Source organism: Bos indicus x Bos taurus, chromosome 2 (genome assembly GCF_003369695.1).
Source record: "Bos indicus x Bos taurus breed Angus x Brahman F1 hybrid chromosome 2, Bos_hybrid_MaternalHap_v2.0, whole genome shotgun sequence".
Classification (NCBI taxonomy): Eukaryota; Metazoa; Chordata; class Mammalia; order Artiodactyla; family Bovidae; genus Bos; species Bos indicus x Bos taurus.
Window position 1 is genome coordinate 88,816,647 of NC_040077.1, and position 21,924 is coordinate 88,838,570.

General features: G+C 41.6%; 1 protein-coding gene across 8 annotated transcripts in view; it reads left to right on the forward strand.

Moving 5' to 3' along the window:
• Positions 1 to 21,924, forward strand: part of SPATS2L (spermatogenesis associated serine rich 2 like) — a 190,929-nt gene that overhangs the window by 67,834 nt on the left and 101,171 nt on the right. For 7 of the 8 annotated variants that reach the window (XM_027564026.1, XM_027564009.1, XM_027564016.1 and 4 more), the window contains exon 3: positions 20,387 to 20,447. In XM_027564026.1, coding sequence (XP_027419827.1) covers positions 20,409 to 20,447 — 39 coding nt within the window. In that variant the 5' untranslated portion in view covers positions 20,387 to 20,408. Of the gene's footprint in view, positions 1 to 8,922; positions 9,030 to 20,386; positions 20,448 to 21,924 lie in introns of those variants that run through there. The other variant, XM_027563991.1, reaches the window with a different exon arrangement.

The following is a 21,924-nucleotide window of genomic DNA, read 5'->3' on the forward strand; positions in this document are numbered from 1 at the left end:
TAACCTCAGATATGCAGATGACACCACCCTTATGGCAGAAAGTGAAGAGGAACTAAAAAGCCTCTTGATGAAAGTGAAAGAGGAGTGAAAAAGTTGGCTTAAAGCTCAACATTCAGAAAATGAAGATCATGGCATCTGATCCCATCACTTCATGGGAAATAGATGGGGAACAGTGGAAACAGTGTCAGACTTTATTTTTTTGGGCTCCAAAATCACTGCAGATGGTGATTGCAGCTATGAAATTAAAAGATGCTTACTCCTTGGAAGGAAAGTTATGACCAACCTAGATAGCATATTCAAAAGCAGAGACATTACTTTGCCAACAAAGGTCCGTCTAGTCAAGGCTATGGTTTTTCCTTTGGTCGTGTATGGATGTGAGAGTTGGACTGTGAAGAAGGCTGAGTGCTGAAGAATTGATGCTTTTGAACTGTGGTGTTGGAGAAGACTCTTGAGAGTCCCTTGGACTGCAAGGACATCCAGCCAGTCCATTCTGAAGGAGATCAGCCCTGGGTGTTCTTTGGAAGGAATGATACTAAAGCTGAAACTCCAGTACTTTGGCCACCTCATGCGAAGAGTTGACTCATTGGAAAAGACTCTGATGCTGGGAGGGATTGGGGGCAGAAGGAGAAGGGGACGACAGAGGATGAGATGGCTGGATGGCATCACTGACTCGATGGATGTGAGTCTGGATGAACTCCGGGAGTTGGTGATGGACAGGGAGGCCTGGCGTGCTGCGATTCATGGGGTCGCAAAGAGTAGGACACGACTGAGCAACTGAACTGAACTGAACTGAACTGAGCAACTAAAAGTGAAACACTTTCACTTTAAGCTTTAAGACAGCAGGGTTGCATCTCTCACACTTATCTTTGTATCCTAGCAAATAGGACAGTACCTGGCACAAAGCTGACACTCACACACCCACATATACTCACACCCACATATACTCACACCCACAATTCATTATATATGTAATGAAGTAAGCAGTAAACAATAATGAAATGCTGATAATATAATCATGAATATTTTTCCAGATTATCAAAGATAATGTACACCTTCACACACACATTCCAAGTCTAACAGTTCAGTTTTTTGAATGATTAGAATTAAAGGGTTAAAAGTTCTAACTAATGAGGAAAAGAAATGGCTGCGGCTATAAAGGGCATGCTCAAAGTAACTCACAATATAAAAGACCATTTCAAGAAGAATGCAGGGAGAGGCAAATAACACAGAACAAATACCAAAGAGAGAGATAATCCCATTAGAATAGTGTCAGGAAGCCTAAAGTCCAGAGTGAGCTGAAGTATGTAAAACATTCTAAAAACAACAAAAGAGACTTAAAAGGCTGGCAAGGAACAATGCTACAGAAAATGACGGTGACAAAATAAGCCAAACATAGAAAACTGGAATGCTTGTGATGTTCAGTACTATGCCCATTTTTGCTAATGACATAGTTATTATTTCTGTCAAGACTGGGATACTATTTTTATTGTTGTTTTTTTTGTTTTGTTTTGTTTTGGTAGACTTTCGTTTTACTTTTGTAGAAAAAAAGAGCAAGAAATGGATAGGACCTCTGATGAGAAAAACAAAAGGCTATTCATCTCTTCCTATGTTTGCCTTTTAATCAAGGATCATGATTTCTCACCTGGTAAGACAGAACAAAATGTAAAGAAGAGGGAATTGAGGCCCACAGCCGTGAAACACCAGATCCTTAGCTGTTTGGTGTGGATCGGGGTCTCCTGGCCCAGGCTGTAGCCTGAGAACACTCATGCCTGTAACTGTTCCACTCTAGCCAGCCATCTTGGAGGCATTTGTGAATGGAAAGCCCCCCAAGTGCCTGGTGATTGACAAAAAGTAGAAAATATGAAATCCCAGGAAAATTCAAAAATTTATTCTGAAACTTTTGAGAACACTCAGAAAAGAAAGAGGTAACTATTAGGCACCAAGAAGAAGTCAAACAGGACTAAATGATTTTCCTGTTCACTAGAGTAACTAGAATGCAAGATGAAGAAAATGTGGTAGATATGGTGTATATGGATTTCATCCAGGCAGTTTTCACAACATCTCAAGATCCTATTATGAATTTAATGAGAACTATGAACTGAATAAAAGAATAGTCAAGTGGATTCACAGCTAGGTTTGCATAACCAAGCCCAAGAAGTGCTAAAGAATGGGTCCATGTGATCCAAGGGTGATCTATTGACATCTACTTGTGTTATTTTCTAGATCCTTTATCAATGACTTGAATGACGATTACTCTGATAAAAATAATAGAAATAACCATCTGTTGAACTCTTCTGTTACTCTGTATGTATTCATCTATGTAAAACAATAGTCCTATATAGTTGAGATTTTTATCTCCACTTTACAAATAAGCAGCACAGAGGGTTGAAGTAACTTCCTCAAGGTCACAGAGCTTATAGGTGGCAGAACTGAGATTCAAGCCCAGACTGTTTACTTAATGGCATAAGTTATATGAATTATATCCATCAATATGTGGATGACCAAAGTGAAATGTGAGGCTTCGCAGGTGGCTCAGTGGTAAAGAATCCACTTGCCAACACAGGAGACATGGGTTCGATCCCCTTGGTCGGGAAGATCCTCTAGAGAAGGAAATGGCAACCCACTCCAGTATTCTTCCCAGGGAAATCCCACAGACAGAGGAGCCTTGCAAGCTGCTGTCCATGGGATCGCAAAAAGAGTTGGACACAGCTTAGCAACTATAAATAAACAACAACAAAGTGAAATGTACAGGTATGTAAAGTTAGAGCTTTGGTGCCCCCACCCCCAAAAAAATAATAGAATGGAAAAATTAGCCCAGTGAATAAAGATAAAATTAATTTGAGCCAAATGTAAACTCATACACTCAAGTTCCAAATAAGTCAACTGCAAAAGTAAAGATTGGAAAGATAGGACTTACAGCAAATCAGGAAGTCTTGGGAGTTTCATTTAATATTGGCTCACTATGACCAATGAATAGTGTGATTGTCAACAAAGTGCAATCTTAGAGCAAAATTTAAATCATTGTTCTTTTTCCCATTAATAATTTTCTACCCCATTTGACTTTTTTTTTAACCAAGTCAACTTTCCATTTTTGATCCTAGTTCTAGGGAATACTAAGGTTTTTCAATTTAGTGGAATGAACCCACTAAATAATTTTTAAATGAGTCCCTTTATTTGTGTTGAACCAAAACAATGGCAGCAGACTAGTGGAATAAGCAGAAGCTTGGCAGTCAATCCCGGAGTTTGAGTCCCCTTCTTGCTATTAACTGGCTCTGGGACCTTGGCCTTAAAGTTTCAATGCCTAGTTTCCCTCATCTAGAAGATGGCAACAATAACACCTTCCTTGCAGGAACATCCTGAGGACTCAGGAAGTAGACATAAAGAGAAAATTATACGGCATGGTGTTTCTTCACTATTGTAGCCCCAAACAAGTAGGCTGGTGCCTGACACAGAAGGTGCTAGGCAGTGTTTTCTAAGTGAATACCTAATGAATGAATATGTTCAGTAAAGGATGAAAGTGAAAGTCATTAAGTCGTGTCCGACTCTTTGCGACCCCATGGACCATGCAGTCCATGGAATTCTCCAGGCCAGAATACTGGAGTGGGTAGCCTGTCCCTTCTCCAGGGGTTCTTTCCAACCCAGGGATCAAACCTCCTGTATTGCAGGCAGATTCTTTACCAGCTGAGCCACAAGGGAAGCCCAAGAATACTGGGGTGGGTAGCCTATCCCTTCTCCAGGGGATCTTCCAGACCCAGGAATTGAACCCCCGTCTCCTGCATTGCAGGCAGTTTCTTTACCAACTGAGCTATCTGGGAATAGCAGTGTTATCATGAGAAGTCTTTGTAAAGCAACAGACTGATTATTCACAGGTTTGAAGAAGGGGAATGCTTTGTCATAGCTAAATTTATTTTTTCCCATTATACAGCATAGCTTCAGGATTTTTTAAAAACTAAAGTAAAACTATGACCTTTAGGTCATCTTTGTAGTGTTTCCTCAATTCTTACCCCATTTCTTCCCTGAGAAAAATGGGGTAAGGACTTCCATTCCTCTCATTTTGTCTAGTGAGATATTATTTGAAAGCTTGAAATGAAAAATGAAACCAAGTTAAGTCTGGCTGATAGCCATTCAGAAATAGATTTTTTTTTTCTAAGTAGATTAATTTTCAGAGACATTTTCCTCTTTAAGACTTCATCATTTTTAAAAGAAGCATTTAGTAAAACAACAGGAATATGTTTCCAGTGTCTAATTATCTCTTTTTCAAGGCTGAATTTGGTAAAGTACATAGTATTAGCCGTTGGTCATCTCCCAGGTAAAAAATAAAACCAAATGAAATCTTTAATATAATTTATGACTTTCTTTCCTAGAGCTAAGTGAAACTTGGCTTCATAGCTTGTGTTTGTTTGCAGGCCTTTCGTGTTAGTCAGATTAAAACTAATGTTTTTACAAAACTGTAAGGACAAAGAATCAAGTTGAACTGGTTTAAAAAAACAACAAAACTCCAGTGTTTAATTCAGCATTTCAAGAATAGCAGAGAAAATAGAGTCTGGTTTCTGACAGTGGGGTGGGATGTAGAGTTGGGGTGGGGTGGGAATGAGAAAGAACTCTCCCAGTTGCTAAAAGGAAAACGAAACAAGGATGTTATCTCTTCGCTGTTACGAACAGGACAAGCGTATAATTGAAACCAAAGCACATAACACCTTTTCACATACTGCCTTCTGATGTCATCTAATTACTTACTGCCTGCTAATCTTATCTCCTTCAGAAGCCTATCTTAAAATTACGCTGAGTTACCATTAGCTAAACACATCTCATCTAGCCAAGACACATAAATGGACTCCCAGTAAATATTTTGTTGAGTTTTGTGGACTGCGCAGGTGGGTTTTCTTTCTGGCCTCATGCATGGCTGACTCGTTCATGCCAGAGAGGTTTTGGTTTTGCTCTTTCTCTTACCTGAAATGCCATTCGCATCATTGGCAGTACTGCCTCAAAGCAGTGCAAAAGAGCGCCTCCTCTCCCCTGATTAACCCACCTAAACTGAAGCCATCTCACCCATCGAGAAGCCTGTTTTATAAACATGGTTGTAGTCATTTCAGAATGATTTAAGATTCTAATTCCTCTTGGCTCTGGCATCACTCATACCCCTACAATATACACACCTCAGGAATAGGCATTGAGTCTTATTTCCCACAGCAATACACACAGGCACACCCCTACACATGCAGTGTCCACCCATGGAAGGCACACTCAGAGGACGTGTTCTACAGCAGGGTAATGAAATGTTTAACATTAGTGAAAAAAGCCAGACAGCCCTGATTGTTTGTCTCTATCATCTGCCAAGAATGGGTATAAATGGAATCAAGGCTGTGAGAGATGGATATTTTTCTTCAGATAAGTTATCAAAACCTAATACATTTACACCTCAAAATTGCTTTAAAGTAGATTGGATGACTAACAGAAAGTCTTTCAAAGGGAAGTAATATATGGTATTATATTTATTTGAGAGACCTGTACAATATTTGAACTACTGTACAAAAACCAGTTTTGAATCATTCAGTCTTTAGAAAAATGATTTGGAAGAGATTAAACTATATATCGCTGTGGCTTATAGACAGTCATAAGCATTTGGTACCTTCCAAACTTCACCCAGTGTGAGTTGAGCCACAGGGCAGGCTGAGACTCAGAGCAAGGTATATGCTTTCAGGCCTTTGATTGCTGTACACTAAAGAAATAAGCAGACAGTTTGTGAGAAGGTTTACAAAGAACCCATAGTGTGCATAAGGGTATCAACAGCAACGAAAATCCATACGTATAGGTGGAGTTAGAGAGTATTTAATGGTGAGGTTAGTGGTTAAATGTGTTTAGCATTGGGCTAGAAACCACTCTTTTTTCCTCATATTCCATAGAAAAGATACATTTTCAGACAGAGCTTTGATGGAGGTGAATGGGAGGGCTAGTCTAGCTACCTGATTATCCTGCATACAAGTCTCTGAGTTAAGAAAATAAGTAGGAGATGTTGGGAAAGTTACCTGGTTAAAGACATGGGATACATGGAGTCCAATATGGGAAGATATAGAGGGCTTCAGTGTCCATGACTGGCTGGAACACTGCTGGGTTGGAGATAAGTGGGGAGAAGGAGAAGGAGTGGAGTGGAGGGTGTGTAGGTGAGGTGGCTAGAGTGGCATTTGACACCGCTTGTTTTAATGGTGACAACGCTCGTTTTAAGTGATTCCCCAATACTTGATGTTGAAACCTGGGGAGTAAATCATTGCAACCAAGAAAAGAAAAATAAAAGTGAGAAGACATTTATTTATTCCTCTTTTTCCACATGTCTTTATTGAACATTTCAAAGGTCAAGGACACTCTCCTAAGTACTTTGGAAAAGAGAAAGGAGAAATTGAATTGGTCAGAGACAGGCTTTTTAAAAGGAAGGGATTCTTTCTGTAATTCATTTTTTAAAAGTACTTATTAATTTTCCCAAAACAGCATATATTTCAGTTGGCAAATTTTTATTTTTTATTATAGCTAGAAATTGAAATAAAATTTGCTAAGGCAGTGAATATGATGTCTAGAATTTTGAACCTATCAGTCAAAATGAGTTTTATTATCTGTGATTGCATTAGAATAAATTCAAGGACATTAAAATTATGTTAATTCTCTCTTTTATCCATCTTGATACAATTACCTAAAATCAGCATGTATCAAAGGAGATTTCATAATTTTTAAGCTCTTCTGTTATTAGCTCTAAGACTTTATTTGAACTTTATCCTTTCCGTGTTATAGCTGCTCATTGCCCTCTGAAGACAAGTACCTTGAAGGTCAACTTGGTCACTAGAGCACTGACCGCACCTGCCAACATAGGGCAGGAAAGTGTGATCTGGCATGGGTTTCTGAGTCATTCTACAAAGAAGAGGTGTTATAGTCTTGGATTTACTTTTGCTTGTGCTGAAATTTTAAGAACATGATAAACAAATGGCTCTGTGGACACCGAGCCCTGGGAGTCTCTCAGGATGCTGCAGTCAGGCCTCAGCCTTGTGCTGCCACCCACAGCTCCCTCTAATTGCCCTTTGCCTCATTTAAAGTGGCAGCATCCATGGTGAGGAAAGGGTATATCTACATGAGGGCAACTTGTGGTCAGAAGATTGTGTTTCAAGGACCAGCTCCATCACTGGCCAGATGCATGACCATAGCCTTTTATGGCGTAGTTTTTCACCTGCAAAGTGAAGATGGAGGAAAGCAACCACATATGCTTTGGAGGAATTGATGAGATTATTTATCTATTTAGATTTATTTTATAATGCATAATGTGCCCCAAGCACTGTTTTAATCACTTGAAAAATATGAACTCATTTCATCTTCATTACTACCCTCTGAGGTAGTTACTATAAATAGCCTCAGTTTACTGATGAGGAAATGAAGGTGTAGAGAGGTTTAGTAACTTACCTAGGTCCCCAAACCAGTAAGAGGCAGAGTTGAGATTCAAACTTGGTAAATTGCAGTTACTTATTTTCTATCATAAGAAGATAAAGAAGAATCTGAATAGCAGAAAATGGGCAGTGTTTCCTCTTTGTGATCATTTAGGGGACCCTGATTCTGTGGCAAATAGATGGGGGAAATGGAAACAGTGACAGACTGTATTTTCTTTGGCTCCAAAATCACTGTGGATGGTGACTGCAGCCATGAAATTAAAAGATGCTTGCTCCTTGGAGGAAAAGCTATGACAAACCTAGACAGCATATTAAAAAGCAGAGACTTCACTTTGCCAATACAAAGCTAAATCAAAGCTATGGTTTTTCCAGTAGTCATTAAATGAGGCTGAGCACCAAAGAATTGATGGTTTCAAACTATGGTGCTGAAGAAGACTCTTGGGAATCCCTTGGACAGCAAGGGGAGATCAAACCAGTCAATCCTAAAGGAAATCAACCCTGAATATTCATTAGAAGAACTGATGCTGATGCTGAAGCTGAAGCTCCAATGCTTTGACCACCTGATTCGAAGAGCTGACTCACTGGAAAAGACCCTGATGCTGGGAAAGATTGAAGGTGGGAGGAAAAGGGGGACGACAGAGGATGAGATGGTTGGATGGCATCATTGACTCAATGGACATGAGTTTGAGCAAATTCCTGGGGATGGTGAAGGCCTGGGAAGCCTGGTCTGCTACACCTCATGGGGTCATGAAGAGTTGGACATGACTGAGCGACTGAACAACAAACACCAAAGATACTGTGTGTCTGGTGACTATGGCACCATAATTAATGCAGACACCCCTGCCACAGGGCTGGCTATGAAGCTCTCTGGCTGACTGCCTGGGAGTAGTTAGTGAGACGATGGGGACAAAGAGAGGCCTGAACCTAAGGAGAAATAGTGCCTTTCTCAGAATGTGTTGAATTTATGAGGGATTTTTCTTTCTTTCTTTCTTTCTTTTTTTAAATATCAAACCAGCAAACAAACATGTATAAGACTACGGTGCCTGTAGGTGGCACAGGCCTGACAGGCAAGAAAGCCTTCTCTCTTCTGAGTTCCAATGGTTATCCCCACCCCCAAGCTCCTCACACTGGCTTTTCATTGGTAAAATCCACTTTAAAAAACTTCATTCCTATGGGTGAGAGCATCACCCCAAATAAAATGTATATACCCCTGGACACAGTAGTACCTTATTCATTGGGTGTAAGATTAGCTGGCAGTTGCCTCCAGTTAGGTCTGGAGCCAGGAACAGGTTTTAGAACAGGGAGGAGGTGCAGGGCGAGGAATGTTTGCTGATTGATTGACCTGCCTATCCTGGTGTCACAGAAAGATTAGAAGCCCTTAACTGACTCACATTCTCAGAAACTGACCTTTGGAAGGATGACTGCGGTCCCGCCCGCACTGTCTCTGAGTCTCTGGGGCAGTCGATGTAAAAGTTCCAAGTTCAATCTTACAGCTCTGCCTTCCCCAAGTGGGGAAGAACAAAAAACTGAGCATTCGCTAACAGAGGCCTGAAAGCCAGAGCACGGGGCAGTTTTACGTAAAGGAAACAAGCATTTTCGCAGAAGGTGAGTCCCTCCAAGCCTCAGATGTCCTCAGCCACCATCCCACCCCTGGTTATCTTGCCACCACACTCAGGATCCTGCTACTTATCCCAGTCTCCGACTCCACCTGAGTCACACTGTTAAGATGACTGGACACAGTAAAAGCAAGTTGCTAAAGGTGGTCAGTTCAGGGGAAAGGCTTATCTGTCTGTTGAGAAAGGCAGCCAAGCCGGGCATGGGAAGCCCTGATTTGGACGCCTTACCAAGTGAGTTGAGGTGGATTTTGTGAGAAAGGCTTAGGAGCAATGGTACTGGGTTGGGGAAGGAGGCATGAGAGGGTCCGGCTGCCTCTAGTTCTCTTCTGCCTCAGTTCTCTAGCATTTCTCTCCCAGCAGATGCCATCATAGCCTGTTTTGATTCAGTCGGTGCCAGGGGCAAACGTTTCAAGGAAGAAGATGGGACCTGACTTTCTCTGCTACTTTGAGAAAACCATTCAGTGTTTACTGGGAGGGTGCTGACTTAATGAAGCAGGAATATTGTGAGTTCCTTAGAAGAAAGGTTTTTGAAACCAGAATACGCTCTGGAGAGATGGTGGCTTTCTTTACCAGATGTTTATTCCGTGACAAATGAGACCACTTCCCTGAACTGGCGGTGAAGGTAGAGCTTTGTTTGCCAGGTTTTGTTAGTACTTTTCTTTGCCAGGCCAGAGCTATAATGCAGAACCGCAGTGCGTGTTTTCTTTGGAGATGGGTATCAGTGTTTCCCTTCAAGATTTACTGTAAAAACAAGCCGACTTCCAGCCCACCCCCTCTGCAAGTCTGCCCCTAACCCTCTAATGAGACTGGCTAGCTGGGTTGATCGCAACCCCAGTGGTGCTCTGCCCCAAACCTTAAGCCAGTTCAATTCCAGGTCTAATTTCCTGAGTCCACATGCTGCTTTCCTCCCCCACCTCCTCTTTTCTGTATTTTTGCTTGTATATCTATCTCTGTCACATGGTTTAAGCTCCTTTGGGGGCAGGTATTTTTTTAGGGCTCCAGAATCACTGCAGATGGTGATTGCAGCCATGAAATTAAAAGACGCTTGCTCCTTGGAAGGAAAGTTATGACCAACCTAGACAGCATATTAAAAGCAGAGACATTACTTTGTCCACAATAGTCCATCTAGTCAAGGCTATGGTTCTTCTAGTGGTCATATATGGATGTGAGAGTTGGACTATAAAGAAAGCTGAGTGCTGAAGAATGGATGCTTTTGAACTGTGGTGTTGGAGAAGACTCTCGAGAGTCCCTTGGACTGCAAGGAGATCCAGCCAGTCCATCCTAAAACAGATCAGTCCTGGGTGTTCATTGGAAGGACTGATGTTGAAGCTGAAACTCCAATACTTTGGCCACCTGATGAGAGGAGCTGACTCATTTGAAAAGACTCTGATGCTGGGAAAGATTGAGGGCAGGAGGAGAAGGGGACGACAGAGGATGAGATGGTTGGATGTCATCACCGACTCAATGGACATGGGTTTGGGTGTACTCTGGCAGTTGGCAATGGACAGGGAGGCCTGCAGTGCTGCGGTTCATGGGGTTGCTGTGTCGGACATGACTGGGCAACTGAAATGAACTGAACTGAACTCCTGGAGTCAGGAGGTCCGAGTTCAGATCCCAGCTCAGGCACTTGCCTGCAGTGTGACTTAAGGAGCTCACCATTGTGTGCTCACATTTCTTTCTCTATAAAATGAAGGTTAACATACTCCACAGGGTCTTTATGAGAATTAAATGAGTTCATACTTGGTAAGTGCCCAAGTTCATACTTGTGTATACAGGAGAGTATGTGGATGTGTTAGTTGCTACATCGTGTCCAACTCTGTAACCCACCAGGCTACTCTATCCATGGAATTCTCCAGGCAAGAATACTGGAGTGGGTAGCCATTCCTTTCTCCAGGGAATCTTCCTGACCCAGGTATCAAACCTGGATTCCTTACAGTCTGAGCCACCTGGGGTTTACAGGAAGAGTTCCATAAGTGTTATTTTGTGACCATTGCCAGCATTCTCTGTAGAGCCCAGCATGTAGGTGTTTAGTAAATGTTTGTCAGATATTAAGAAAAAACTTTGTGTAGGAATTGCCATAGCTGGGTAAAGAGCTGGGGGAAAGGGAAAAAAAAGAGAAGGCTTGTTATTTCCTTTTCAACATTTGGGGAGTTGGTGTGAGGTGCTTTGGTGCTCAGGGGTGTGAGGAGAACTGTGCTTGATCTTTTGTCTGAAAGCTTCTGGGGTTTGGGATTTGTTCCGTGGGCAGCAGAGGGGTGGTGGGCAAGGCGGTGTGATCTGTGGGCAGACAGCTTATTATAGCATGCTTGGAGAGAATGGATTTATTCTTCTGAACCTCAAAACGCCAGCCACTTCACCTTTCCCAAGGCATCTCTGAGGATGGGCCTGTTGTAAAGACTTGAGCTGACATCATTGCATCTTGAAAGAACGGAGCATAATTGAATTGCTGATACAAGTGGGTACTTGCACTGGGCCCCGCTCACCCACATCTCTATGGAAACACATGTTTGCTTGAAAGCCCAGCAATCAGAAGCAGAGTCTTCCAGGAGCCAGCATTGGGTCACTTTTAGAAAAAGGCATTTATTTATATTCTCGAGCTGTCAGAGACCTATGCAATGAAATAATTTCAAATTAAATAGAAAAATCAGGCCACAGATGAATGCTAATAGAGCTTGCCATGCACCCTCCCCCTGTGTTCTCAGGGGCCTGAGATCTACGCGTTTATTTTAGCTGTCCTTTGCTCTTTTGCTCCTATTTGCATTCTGCTGCAGTGAGTGAGGAGGTGGTTTGGCACTTTATGCAAAAATGGTTAATCTTCATTCATACGCATTTGCCGGTACTAAAATGGAAAATGCAAAGCTGGGCTCGCCATCAAGTCTGCTTTGTGCTCTCCCAGACCACTCTGTGTGTGCAGTGTGTACAAGGGCGTACAATCCAGATGACTCTGCCTCCTCTACAAGCACCCAGGGCTGTTGAGTCAAGACATTCTCTCAGAAAGGTCTGAAACTTGCATCAGCCCATCTTGCCCTGGATATGCTCAAGTGATATCCTAAGTGATTGGAAGCTTTTATCTGCCTCTGGAAGCAGGATTTTTCAAATAAGTATTGACTGTTAATGACCTGTTTAAAGAAAACATTCAATTTTCTTTCTTCCCCCTACAAAGAACTTAGTAGGCAGTGACATTTCTAAACCAAAGGCTAACTCTGCTTTTCAAAAGAGGCAGAGACTGGGCTTTTAAATGTGAATTTTTTTTCCCCTGACATTTGCCCCTAAAATGCTTTTCCGTGAAGCTGTTCTAACAGTGGGTTTAGTCCACTGAAGTGTCTTTGAATAAAAATGCAACCTTGAGATCTTTTTTTCCCCCTCCAAATTAAACAAAAAAAGTCTAGGTTAGGAGTCTTCATATGAAAGTCGTATTTCAGCCACCGTTCCCTGTTTCATTGTTTATGTGTCCTCATTCCTAATAATTAAAGCAACTTTCCTCCAAGGAGCAAGGCACCGCACAAGAACCTTTATTAAACTGTGGGAATTAAACCACAGAAGAAAGAGCTGAAGTACTTGGAATATGAGAGACCTCAGTAATTACAAGACCAGATAAGGAACAGTAAAGGTGGGAGTGAAGGGAAAGAGAGCACAAAACGGAAGAGAGATTAAACAATGGAAAAGTTGAGCAATGGAAAACCTATATGTTGTTACATTTAGACAAGGTTCCAGTTTCATAGAGGGAGCACTGTTTCCCTCTTGAGCTAGCATGTCAGTCCCCTTGACTGTGCTTAGGTGACTGGACAGTTAGTCCTTGGCCAGTTTAAAGATAATCTTTACAGAGAAATAGCCAAATATATGGGAGATAGCACCCATGTCTTTTTTTTTTTTTTTTAAGGTAAATTTTCAGCTTTCAGCTGCTCTGGCTGCTCACTGCTCCTATCACCCCAAGGGCCGTTACAGACTTGAGTACCTATGAGCTGCAAAGGGCCACAGAGGTCCCATGCTCTGAAGGTTGGAGAAGATGCCATCCCAAAACATGCCTGGGGAGTTCAGAGCATGGTACCCCCAAATATGCTGCTTTGGTGTATTTGGTGAGCTATGGGCACTGAAAAACAGCAAATACAGGAAGAGGCTTTCTTTGAATTCCGCTTTTCTGCTTAAAGACAGATCGTCCAAGAAGAACTCAGTTGCCATAAATTCCCTCCCTGGTTGGTGAAACTCGCAGGGGGCAAGTTGACTCTCCTCACAGAAGAGACTAGAATTGACACCACACTCAGCAGACTTTGTCACAAGCTATCATAGCTTCCATCTGCCCTTTTAAGGACTTGTTTGTCTTTCCTAAAAATCATTCACTGTCCCCTCAGAGGCTTGTACCCCCTCTGCTTTCCCTGTTAAGATGGTATTTATCCTGAATTCTAGGCTACCTTGGGGAGAATTCTTCACTTTCTCCTGACCATCTTCCATGTGTCCATGAGATACGGGGTTTCCCTTGTGGCTCAGATGGTAAAGAGTCTGCCTGCAATGCAAGGGACGTGGGTTCGATCCCTGGGGAAGGGAATGGCTACCCACTCCATTATTCCTGCCTGGAAAATCCCATGGACAGAGGAACCTGGCAGGCTACAGTCATGGGGTTGCAAAGAGTCAAATACAACTGAGCGATACCATGAGATATACATGTTAATAAGCATGTGTTTGTTTTTCTCATATTAATCTGTCTTTTATTATGGGGGTCCCAACTAAGAACTCAAAGGGTAAGAGGGAAATTACTTTTCCTTTCCTAGAACTCCATCCTCTTTTTCTGCAGCTGGAGACCTGAGGCCCTCATACTATACTCTGACAACCTAGAACCTCTGCTCAGATGTTCCACCAGGACGAATGGTGGCCCCATAGATAAATTTGCAGCCTCTCCCTAGATCTCTATCAAAACTCACCTGTCCTGTCTCCCATTCTCTCTTACCTGTCCTGTCTCCCATTCTCTCAGAGCACCACTCTCTGCGAAGGGCCAAATGATGGCAGTAGAGAATGAAATAAACTAACGTATGAAGTCACTCTTTCTCCAGGAGATGATAGCATGCCATAAGCTAAGTAAGAGTGTAGCTATCTCTTAAGAGATTTTCCCAGCTTAGGCTTTGACACTCTGGTAGATCATGGGGTGCTCTGTTTTGACTGAGAGGCTTTCTGCTACTTTTCCAGTCACGTCATATAATTGATTTCCTCCCCACAAGATCAGGGCTTGAAAGGTGGCGCTAGTGATAAAAGAACCCTCCTGCTAATGCTGGAGACATGATACTCCTGTTCAATCCCTGGTTGGGAAAGATCCCCTGGAGGAGGGCATGGCAACCCACTGCAGTATTCTTGCCTGGAGACTCTCATGGACAGAGGAGCCTGGTAGGCTACGGTCCACAGGGTCACAACAGAGTCAGACACGACTGAAATGACCTAGCATTTAGCACCACAAGATCAGCCCCAATTCTTCCTCTCTGAGGCAGCCACAAGATGACGTCTCAAGATCTATGTGATCCCAACACTGTCAAGGCTGTACAAAAGTTGGCTACAGAGACACTTTAATTACTTTAATTTAGAAAGATGTAGTAGTTAAACATTAGACCCTGAAATGTCGTGGCGCCTCTGGGCAGCATCATAGAACCAGGAAGCAGCTTGTTGGCCAACGGCCCACTAAATGCAGCTTCTAACACTCTCATCAGAGGCAGAAGCTGAAGGAAAACAGCCATCTCTTTATAATAGGTACATTCCCGCCCATTCCCGTGCGAGTTTCGTGGTTCGCTCTGCAGTCTGTGTGCCCTGTGAATGTATAATACAAGGCATACATCACATCCCTGCCTCACTGGAGAAGGCAGTGACTGGGACTGGTTTTATTCTCCTCGCAGAGTTCTTCCTGCAGTTCATATACGCTCCGTGACTTGTTTGTGACGGTTTTAAAGTGTTTCCAGCACAGTGGCTCTGGGCCCCAGAGTCACAATGCCTGTGTCTTGAGTCCTGGCCCTGTCACTTACCATGCACCCGGGGTTAGTCACTGAACCTCTGTTGCTCAGCCTTCATGTGTATGAAATGGGGATAATCAGTTTCTACTTTATAGGGGTATAAGGGTTAAATGGATAAATTCATGTCAAGCACTAAGGAGAGTGCCTGGCACAATATTAGTGCTCCATATTTATTGCTATTATTATAATTAGTATGTTGGTGAAATGACCATTCCCTAACAAGGTAATTGGTAGGAAACCACCCCTAAGCCCCCACACCCTGTTTATCTGTCTAGGCTTCTGGAGAGTCTGTTGTGTGTAGTGGCTGGGATCAAAGAAGAGGCCCATTCTTAATATTCCCAGGCGGCAGATCTCACAGTTTGGTCTCTGTGGGTCTGAATGCCCTGGAGGGCTGGTTGGAGCACTGACCACTGTACCCACTCCCAAAGCTTCTGATCCAGTCCTTCTGGAAATGGGCTGAGAATTTACATTTCTAACAAGTTCTCAGATGCTGTTCCTCTGGGAAGCCCACTCAAAGAACCACTGCTCCAGGACACCAGCTTCTAGCAGATGTAAGCCACATAGGCCGTGTAAATTTTCCTAGTAGTCACAGTAAAAAAAGCGAAAAGAAATGGGTGAAGTTAAATTTTAATAATGTTTTATTTAACTCAACACATCCAATATTATCATTTCAACACACGATTGACATAAATTAGTATTGAGACAGCTTACATTCCTTTTCTTTAGCATGCCTTTGAAATCCAGGAAGTATTTTACAGGACATTCCAGTTCAGACCAGCCCGCATTCAAATCTGGCTTTGCAAGTAAATGACATGAGTAAGTTTCTTTTTTCTGACCTCCACCCTCCCATACCAACTGACATTCTCTATTAGGTTTTTATAAATCATGGGAGGACTTTGCATAAATGACCTTGAAAAAATTGTTAAAATGATTATTTAAGTTTTTTTTTCTTATGTATTTCCTCTGCCTCTAAATTCCATTCCAGAAAAGTAATAGGATACCTGAGAACAGGAAAGTCAGTCTAAGAGTAGTAATAGGTTTCAGAGAAACAAAAGTGAAACTTTTATTACTGCCTACGCAGTGAAACAAGCGAAAACAGAGATTGGGCTTCCCTGGTGGCTCAGATGGTAAAGAATGCACCTACAAGGCAGAAGACCCTGGTTTGATCAGAGTCAGGAGATACCCTGGAAAGGAGAATTGGCTACTCACTCCAGTATTCTTGTCTGGAGAATTCCATGGACAGAAGAGCCTGGTGGGCTATAGTCCATGCAGTCACAAAGAGTAAGACATGCCTGAGCAACTAACACCTTCTTTTACACTCTTAACTTTTTATAATTTATATGATTGCATGAGATATATTAATATATATGTAATATCTTTTTCAATTGTTCAGGTTGTTGTATGTATTAACCTTCTCTGAATTATATTAATTAGAAATGATGAAACAAACATATGTTCCAGAATTTATACTCTTCAGGTTTATTTTTCATAAAGAATATTTCTCTTTTTTACAAACTAGTAGATTTTCTGACTAGCATTAATGCATATTAAGTAAGATTTTCGCATAAGTAAGTTCAGTTTGATATAACTTTGTACATGAAGTGATTGGTGGTAACTATAGTTGTGCATTATTAATTTTACACTGGAGAAGTATACAGATGATATATTGGTGATAAACAGTGAAATTCTTTCCTTTGGGACTGATATCTCTCCTAATAAGTTTTTGACTATGGAACATGCATCTAGACTGAGGTAAGAGATTAATCTGAGGTTTCATAAATAAAATTTCAACAGTTTCCTTGATCTTTATTTTTCTCTGGGCTATATGTAAAATTGAAAGCCAAAGTATAAAATTACAGGAAAAAAAATTTCAAACATTCCTAAGCTGTTGAAATGTTGTTCCAGGATCAGGACTTGTGTTTCTGTGTTTGTGGATTTGAATAGTTAGGCCTCAGTCATTGCTGTGTTCTAAGAGCAATTTTAAGTGATAACTGGATTAGAAACCAGGTTCTTTCCCAAGAAGTCAGAGTGTGGGATCACGGTACCTTTCTTTTGGATTTAAAACTCTGAGATCAAGCTATGTTACTGATAGACCATCAAGGGTGGTGACCAAGTGTGGCGAGAGGGGAGGAAATAGGAGATCTGTTGGCCCCAGACTTCTGTCTCTCACTCACAGCATCCATGGCTTCTCAGGTTAACCCAAAGGATCTGCAGCTTTGAGGGATGGAGTTTCAAGTTGCTGAACTCTGGACCTGTCATTTAGGAGGAGGTGCCAAGATATGGTTTCTTAGAGGAAAAGTTCCTTAACTATTCAAATTAAACAAGTCATATTCAGGGGATCTGACTGTCCAGATACAGTTCATAACAGAGAACAGAATCCCAGAAAACAGGGGCATAGCACAATTTCATTTTCAGAGGAGCGAGGGGGTCAGAGGAAAGGCAGTGAACACATGATGCTGTGCCAGGGCGAGGCGTGCTTCAGAGTATTCTGGGCAGGCTATTGCCAAGCCCAGGTGTGGACACTCAGCAAGGACCTTTGACAATGAAGATCAGCCTTGTCCTCGTTGTCATCTTTATTAATGAAACCCAATTTAACTATCTAAACTCTTAATTCTAACCACTTAAACTCTTAATTCTTTAAGGCAAACCAGATTTACTTTCTATTTATATTGAAATCTTTCCTCTAGTTTCCATAAGTGGAGCTGTAGCTGATTTTTCAGTCTCTCTGTTACACACCAACCAGTGGAGAGCCTTGGCATGCAGAGGCCATTAGAGTCCAGCTGGAAGGGATTGCCTGTAGAGGCAGCCCTTCATGCAGGGGGAAAAAGAAAAAAAGAGCGTAAAATAGACAAAGAACAGCTCCCTAGAAATTATTTTTATCTTATTTTCCCATCTGAGGAACCTGTAATAGCCCCATTCTACCCTCACAGCCAGCATTTTCCTCCCCACCGCAAAATAATATTGTAATTAATCTTACTGGCATCACAACCAAAGAAGAGTCTTCCTTGACTTAGACGCTGAGGTCAATGAGAAAGGGAATTGCCAAGGAAATTGTGTATTTCTGTGAATCTAGCTCACCATTCCATACTGCCAGTTACTCAGATCTCAGAAATTTTCTGTGCTCCATGGAATTCCTCCCTGATTCTTCTGTAGATTACAACACTCCGGCTTTAGAAAATGCTGCACACTCAAATCTTAGACATCAAAGCAAAACAAAAACAAAAACCTTTTCTATCAGATTTCACACCTCTTTAATGGCAGGAGTAGAAGTGTCTGGAAGACTTAGCTAATCTAGTCTAATGAGAGGAATTGTGGCTCAGATCCATCCTGACAAACAGCCCCAAGTCCTCCTGTATCCTTTGAGCCTTCCTTACTCCATTGTTGCAGCCTGGGTCTCTTTCACTACCTCCCCCATCCTCGTTCTCTCTCACACATACATATACTATCACATGCAGAAAAATCCATGTGTAAGCCGTGTATGTTTGCATAATGCCAGAACCTCCATTTGAATAAGAAAATCAACCATTCATATGTCTTCAGATATCATGCTTATTGACCATCTTGCAGGCACTGTGGTAACTCATCAAAGGTTTCACATCTATGGCTTGTTTAAAAAAAAAAAAAAAACGCCTGATATTTGTCCTTATACTTCACATACCATCTCTATTCACTGTTATGGATAATCAGAAAATAATCCTATTGTCTTTTACTAGTAACTCTCAGGGGCAAAAGTACATGAGAATGAAATTCAGACATTATTTGCCAGCTAGCATTATTTACTTTCTCCCTTATGCCAAGGCAGAGGATACAGGATTTACCATTTGGAAGAGTTAGTGAAATGGGAGGTGTATCCAGTGGGATGGGCACTCTTTGCAGAGTATATGGAAAGGAGCTGTCTCTCTGGTGATTGAGTGTGCAGGGTCTCCCCCACCACAGTGCCCAAATTCATGTGTTAGTGGCAGTATCATTTGGAAGCTTGTAAAAATAAAATTTTACTGTTTCTAACATTAATATTTAATAATAGATAGTAGTATATGGATTCTTATTTGAATGGTGATAAGGTTACATATTGCCAAGCTCAATAGAAGGTAATGGATCTGAATTTATGCTTTATTTAAGACCTAAGCTTAAAAGAAAATGCTGGGGAGAAATCAGAATTTTTGCAAGTTAAACCTTGAAATGTATCAAATCTAGATACACTCTTGGTTTTTCTAGCTTGGAGGTAATCTATTTTGTTTCACTTATTTATTTGTCTTGGTGTGATCTTAGTTCCCCAATCAAGGATTGAACCTGTGGCCACATTGGAAGCATGGAGTCTTAACCACTGGATCATTAGGGAAGTCTCCTAGATATACTCTTTGTAGCAAAAGTCAAAGAATATAAGAAAGAGCTTCAGTGGTTCTTGATTGACAAAAAGCAAATAGAAAGTAAATCTGGGTTGACAAAACATGCAAATGGATAGTATATTGATATCTTGGCCTATCTAGCTGCTAATTTCTGCACCAATCTGTTTGTCCATTGTAAGTCATTTGTGCTCAATTTCAGAAAGAGATTGAAACTATAAAAGACTTACAGTCTATCTTCTTTAATAATAGCAAAAGATTTAGACCAGATGAGAAGGTAATGCCACAGCTAGATATTAAGAATAAAGATCTTCTCATAGTGGGCCACTTCTCAAAGAAGATTGGATACCAAAGGCTTAAAACCTAAAGAACTTTAGGAAACAATGATTATGGGCAGTTTTAAGAGTGCCTCTGAGACTAGAGATCATGAATTTATAGTCATTAAAATATGATAAAGGTATATATGTATAGATTGAGAGGGATATTTCTATACTGATAAGTGAAAATGCAAGTTTTAAAACTGTTATGTGTTTTTTACGTTTTAACCTGAAACCATTTCTCCTGTTTCTTCCTGGAGCGTTTTGGTATAGTTACATACATGCAGGAAAGACTCAGTCAGTGTTTGCTATGTTGAGATTGAGAAACACCGAAGCAGTAGAGATTATGACGACAGTGCTTAGTTAAAATAGATACACTTTTCCTCCTCTCACTGTTTTTTGACCACCATTCTTTTACATAATAAGGAACGCAGATTAGGTGCATACCCATCTGATTTTGTCATTTTCTGTGTCAGTACAGTATGAATAAAAGATTTCAGGTTGTCATCTGGAATTATTGTAACATGCTTTTAGACCATATCTAAGACAAGTGCTTAGCTTGAAAGTATTTTTATATTCTAAATTGGTATTTATGATTATGGCGAAATGAAATTGTTTACTATATTGGAAGAGAGCGTAAAAATAACACATTGAGAAATCAATTTTAAAAGTTAATCTTTTTTTTTTCCTTCTTGGTAGGGCTTATTCCACTAGAAGCAAGATGGCCGAACTCAATACTCATGTGAATGTCAAGGAAAAGGTAGGATATAATTATATATTGGTTTGCAGAAACTCCAAACTGGATAATGTAGTCTCTAGCTAGTAAAAACTCAATTATAATGGAACAAGAGGAAAATGGTTTCGGGGGAGGGGGGGGCGGGTGGTGAGGGATACATAATAAGTTTGACACCGGAGAAAACCATTCCACACAATCATAAGTAGCATGTACGCCTATTACATTCATTTCCTCATTTAGTCTTGACTATAACCCCATGTAGTTATTTTCATTTTACAGAGGAGGGAATTGAGACGCAGAGAAGGTAAGTGCTTTGCCTAAGTTCACATAGCTACAGTGCCATTCTACAGTTGATACTCTTACCCACCACGCTGGGTTCCATCTAAACACAAGGGTATTATGTTACATCTCCAAAAACAGCCTCATAGGTTTATCCAAAGTCTTACCTCATGGTCATGCTGGGTGCCCTTTACAGTTTCTTTCAACACAGAGTTCAAGAGTCTGAAAATCCACCCCCCTCTATTTGATGGAGGCTGATGATATCAGAGTCCTTCCAAATCTTGTCCTCCTCTGTGACTTTCCTCCACTTCGGGTCACAACCCCTCACCTGCCGAATCTGCTCCTTGCACTGTTAGCTCTTTAACGATCATAAACCATAGATCACAGGAAATTATGGAGATCAGTTTGTCCAAACCACTCATCTGCCCTAGGGGAAATGAGGCCCTTCCAGAGGTTTGTCCATGGTTGCACAGCAGAGTGGAGGAGCCTCCTCTGGAACTCCCTCCAGCTTTCTACATGGCTGGCTGCCTCCCACCTCCACTAGGCTGTGAACTGCTTGAAGGCAGGAGTTTGTCTTTCATCTCTTTGTATCCTCCTAGTACCTCAAATACTGAATGAACAATGAGAGAAGTAACACCGCTGGAATCCTTAGTAATTTTGCCTCCATTTAGCTGAGAAGTATCAGATGCCTACTTTGACCTCCACACTGTTCTAGATGCCCGCAATGTGGCACTGAATGTGTAGATGAGGTTCCTGCTCCCATGGAGCTTGCTTTTTAGGGCAGGGAAACAGAGAGTAAACACAAGAACAAGTAAATGAATGCAATCGTTTCAGATAATGATGTTACGATGAGAAAAATACAGCAGGGTGGCACAGGTAGGTGGCTACTTAGGTGGGCTTGGTCAGGGCAGCTCTCTCAGAGGAGGTGATGCAAGCTGAGATAAAGAAAACAGGAAAGGAACATCGTGCAATGATCCAAGGGCAGAGTGTTCCAGGTAGAAAAGCAAAAGCAGATGCCTGAGGAGGACTAAAGTTCATAGTGTTTGAAGAGCAAGTGGGCAAGTGGCTGGTTGACCACAGTGCGGTAGGCAGAGGAATGGTGGTGGGAGATGAGATCAGAGAGCAGGGCATGAACCAGTATTGGTAGAATTCTGGCTCCTCACCTGTGTGTTCCTCAATCTCCACAGCATCCATGAGTGGAAGCCAGGGGTCCACAAAGCTG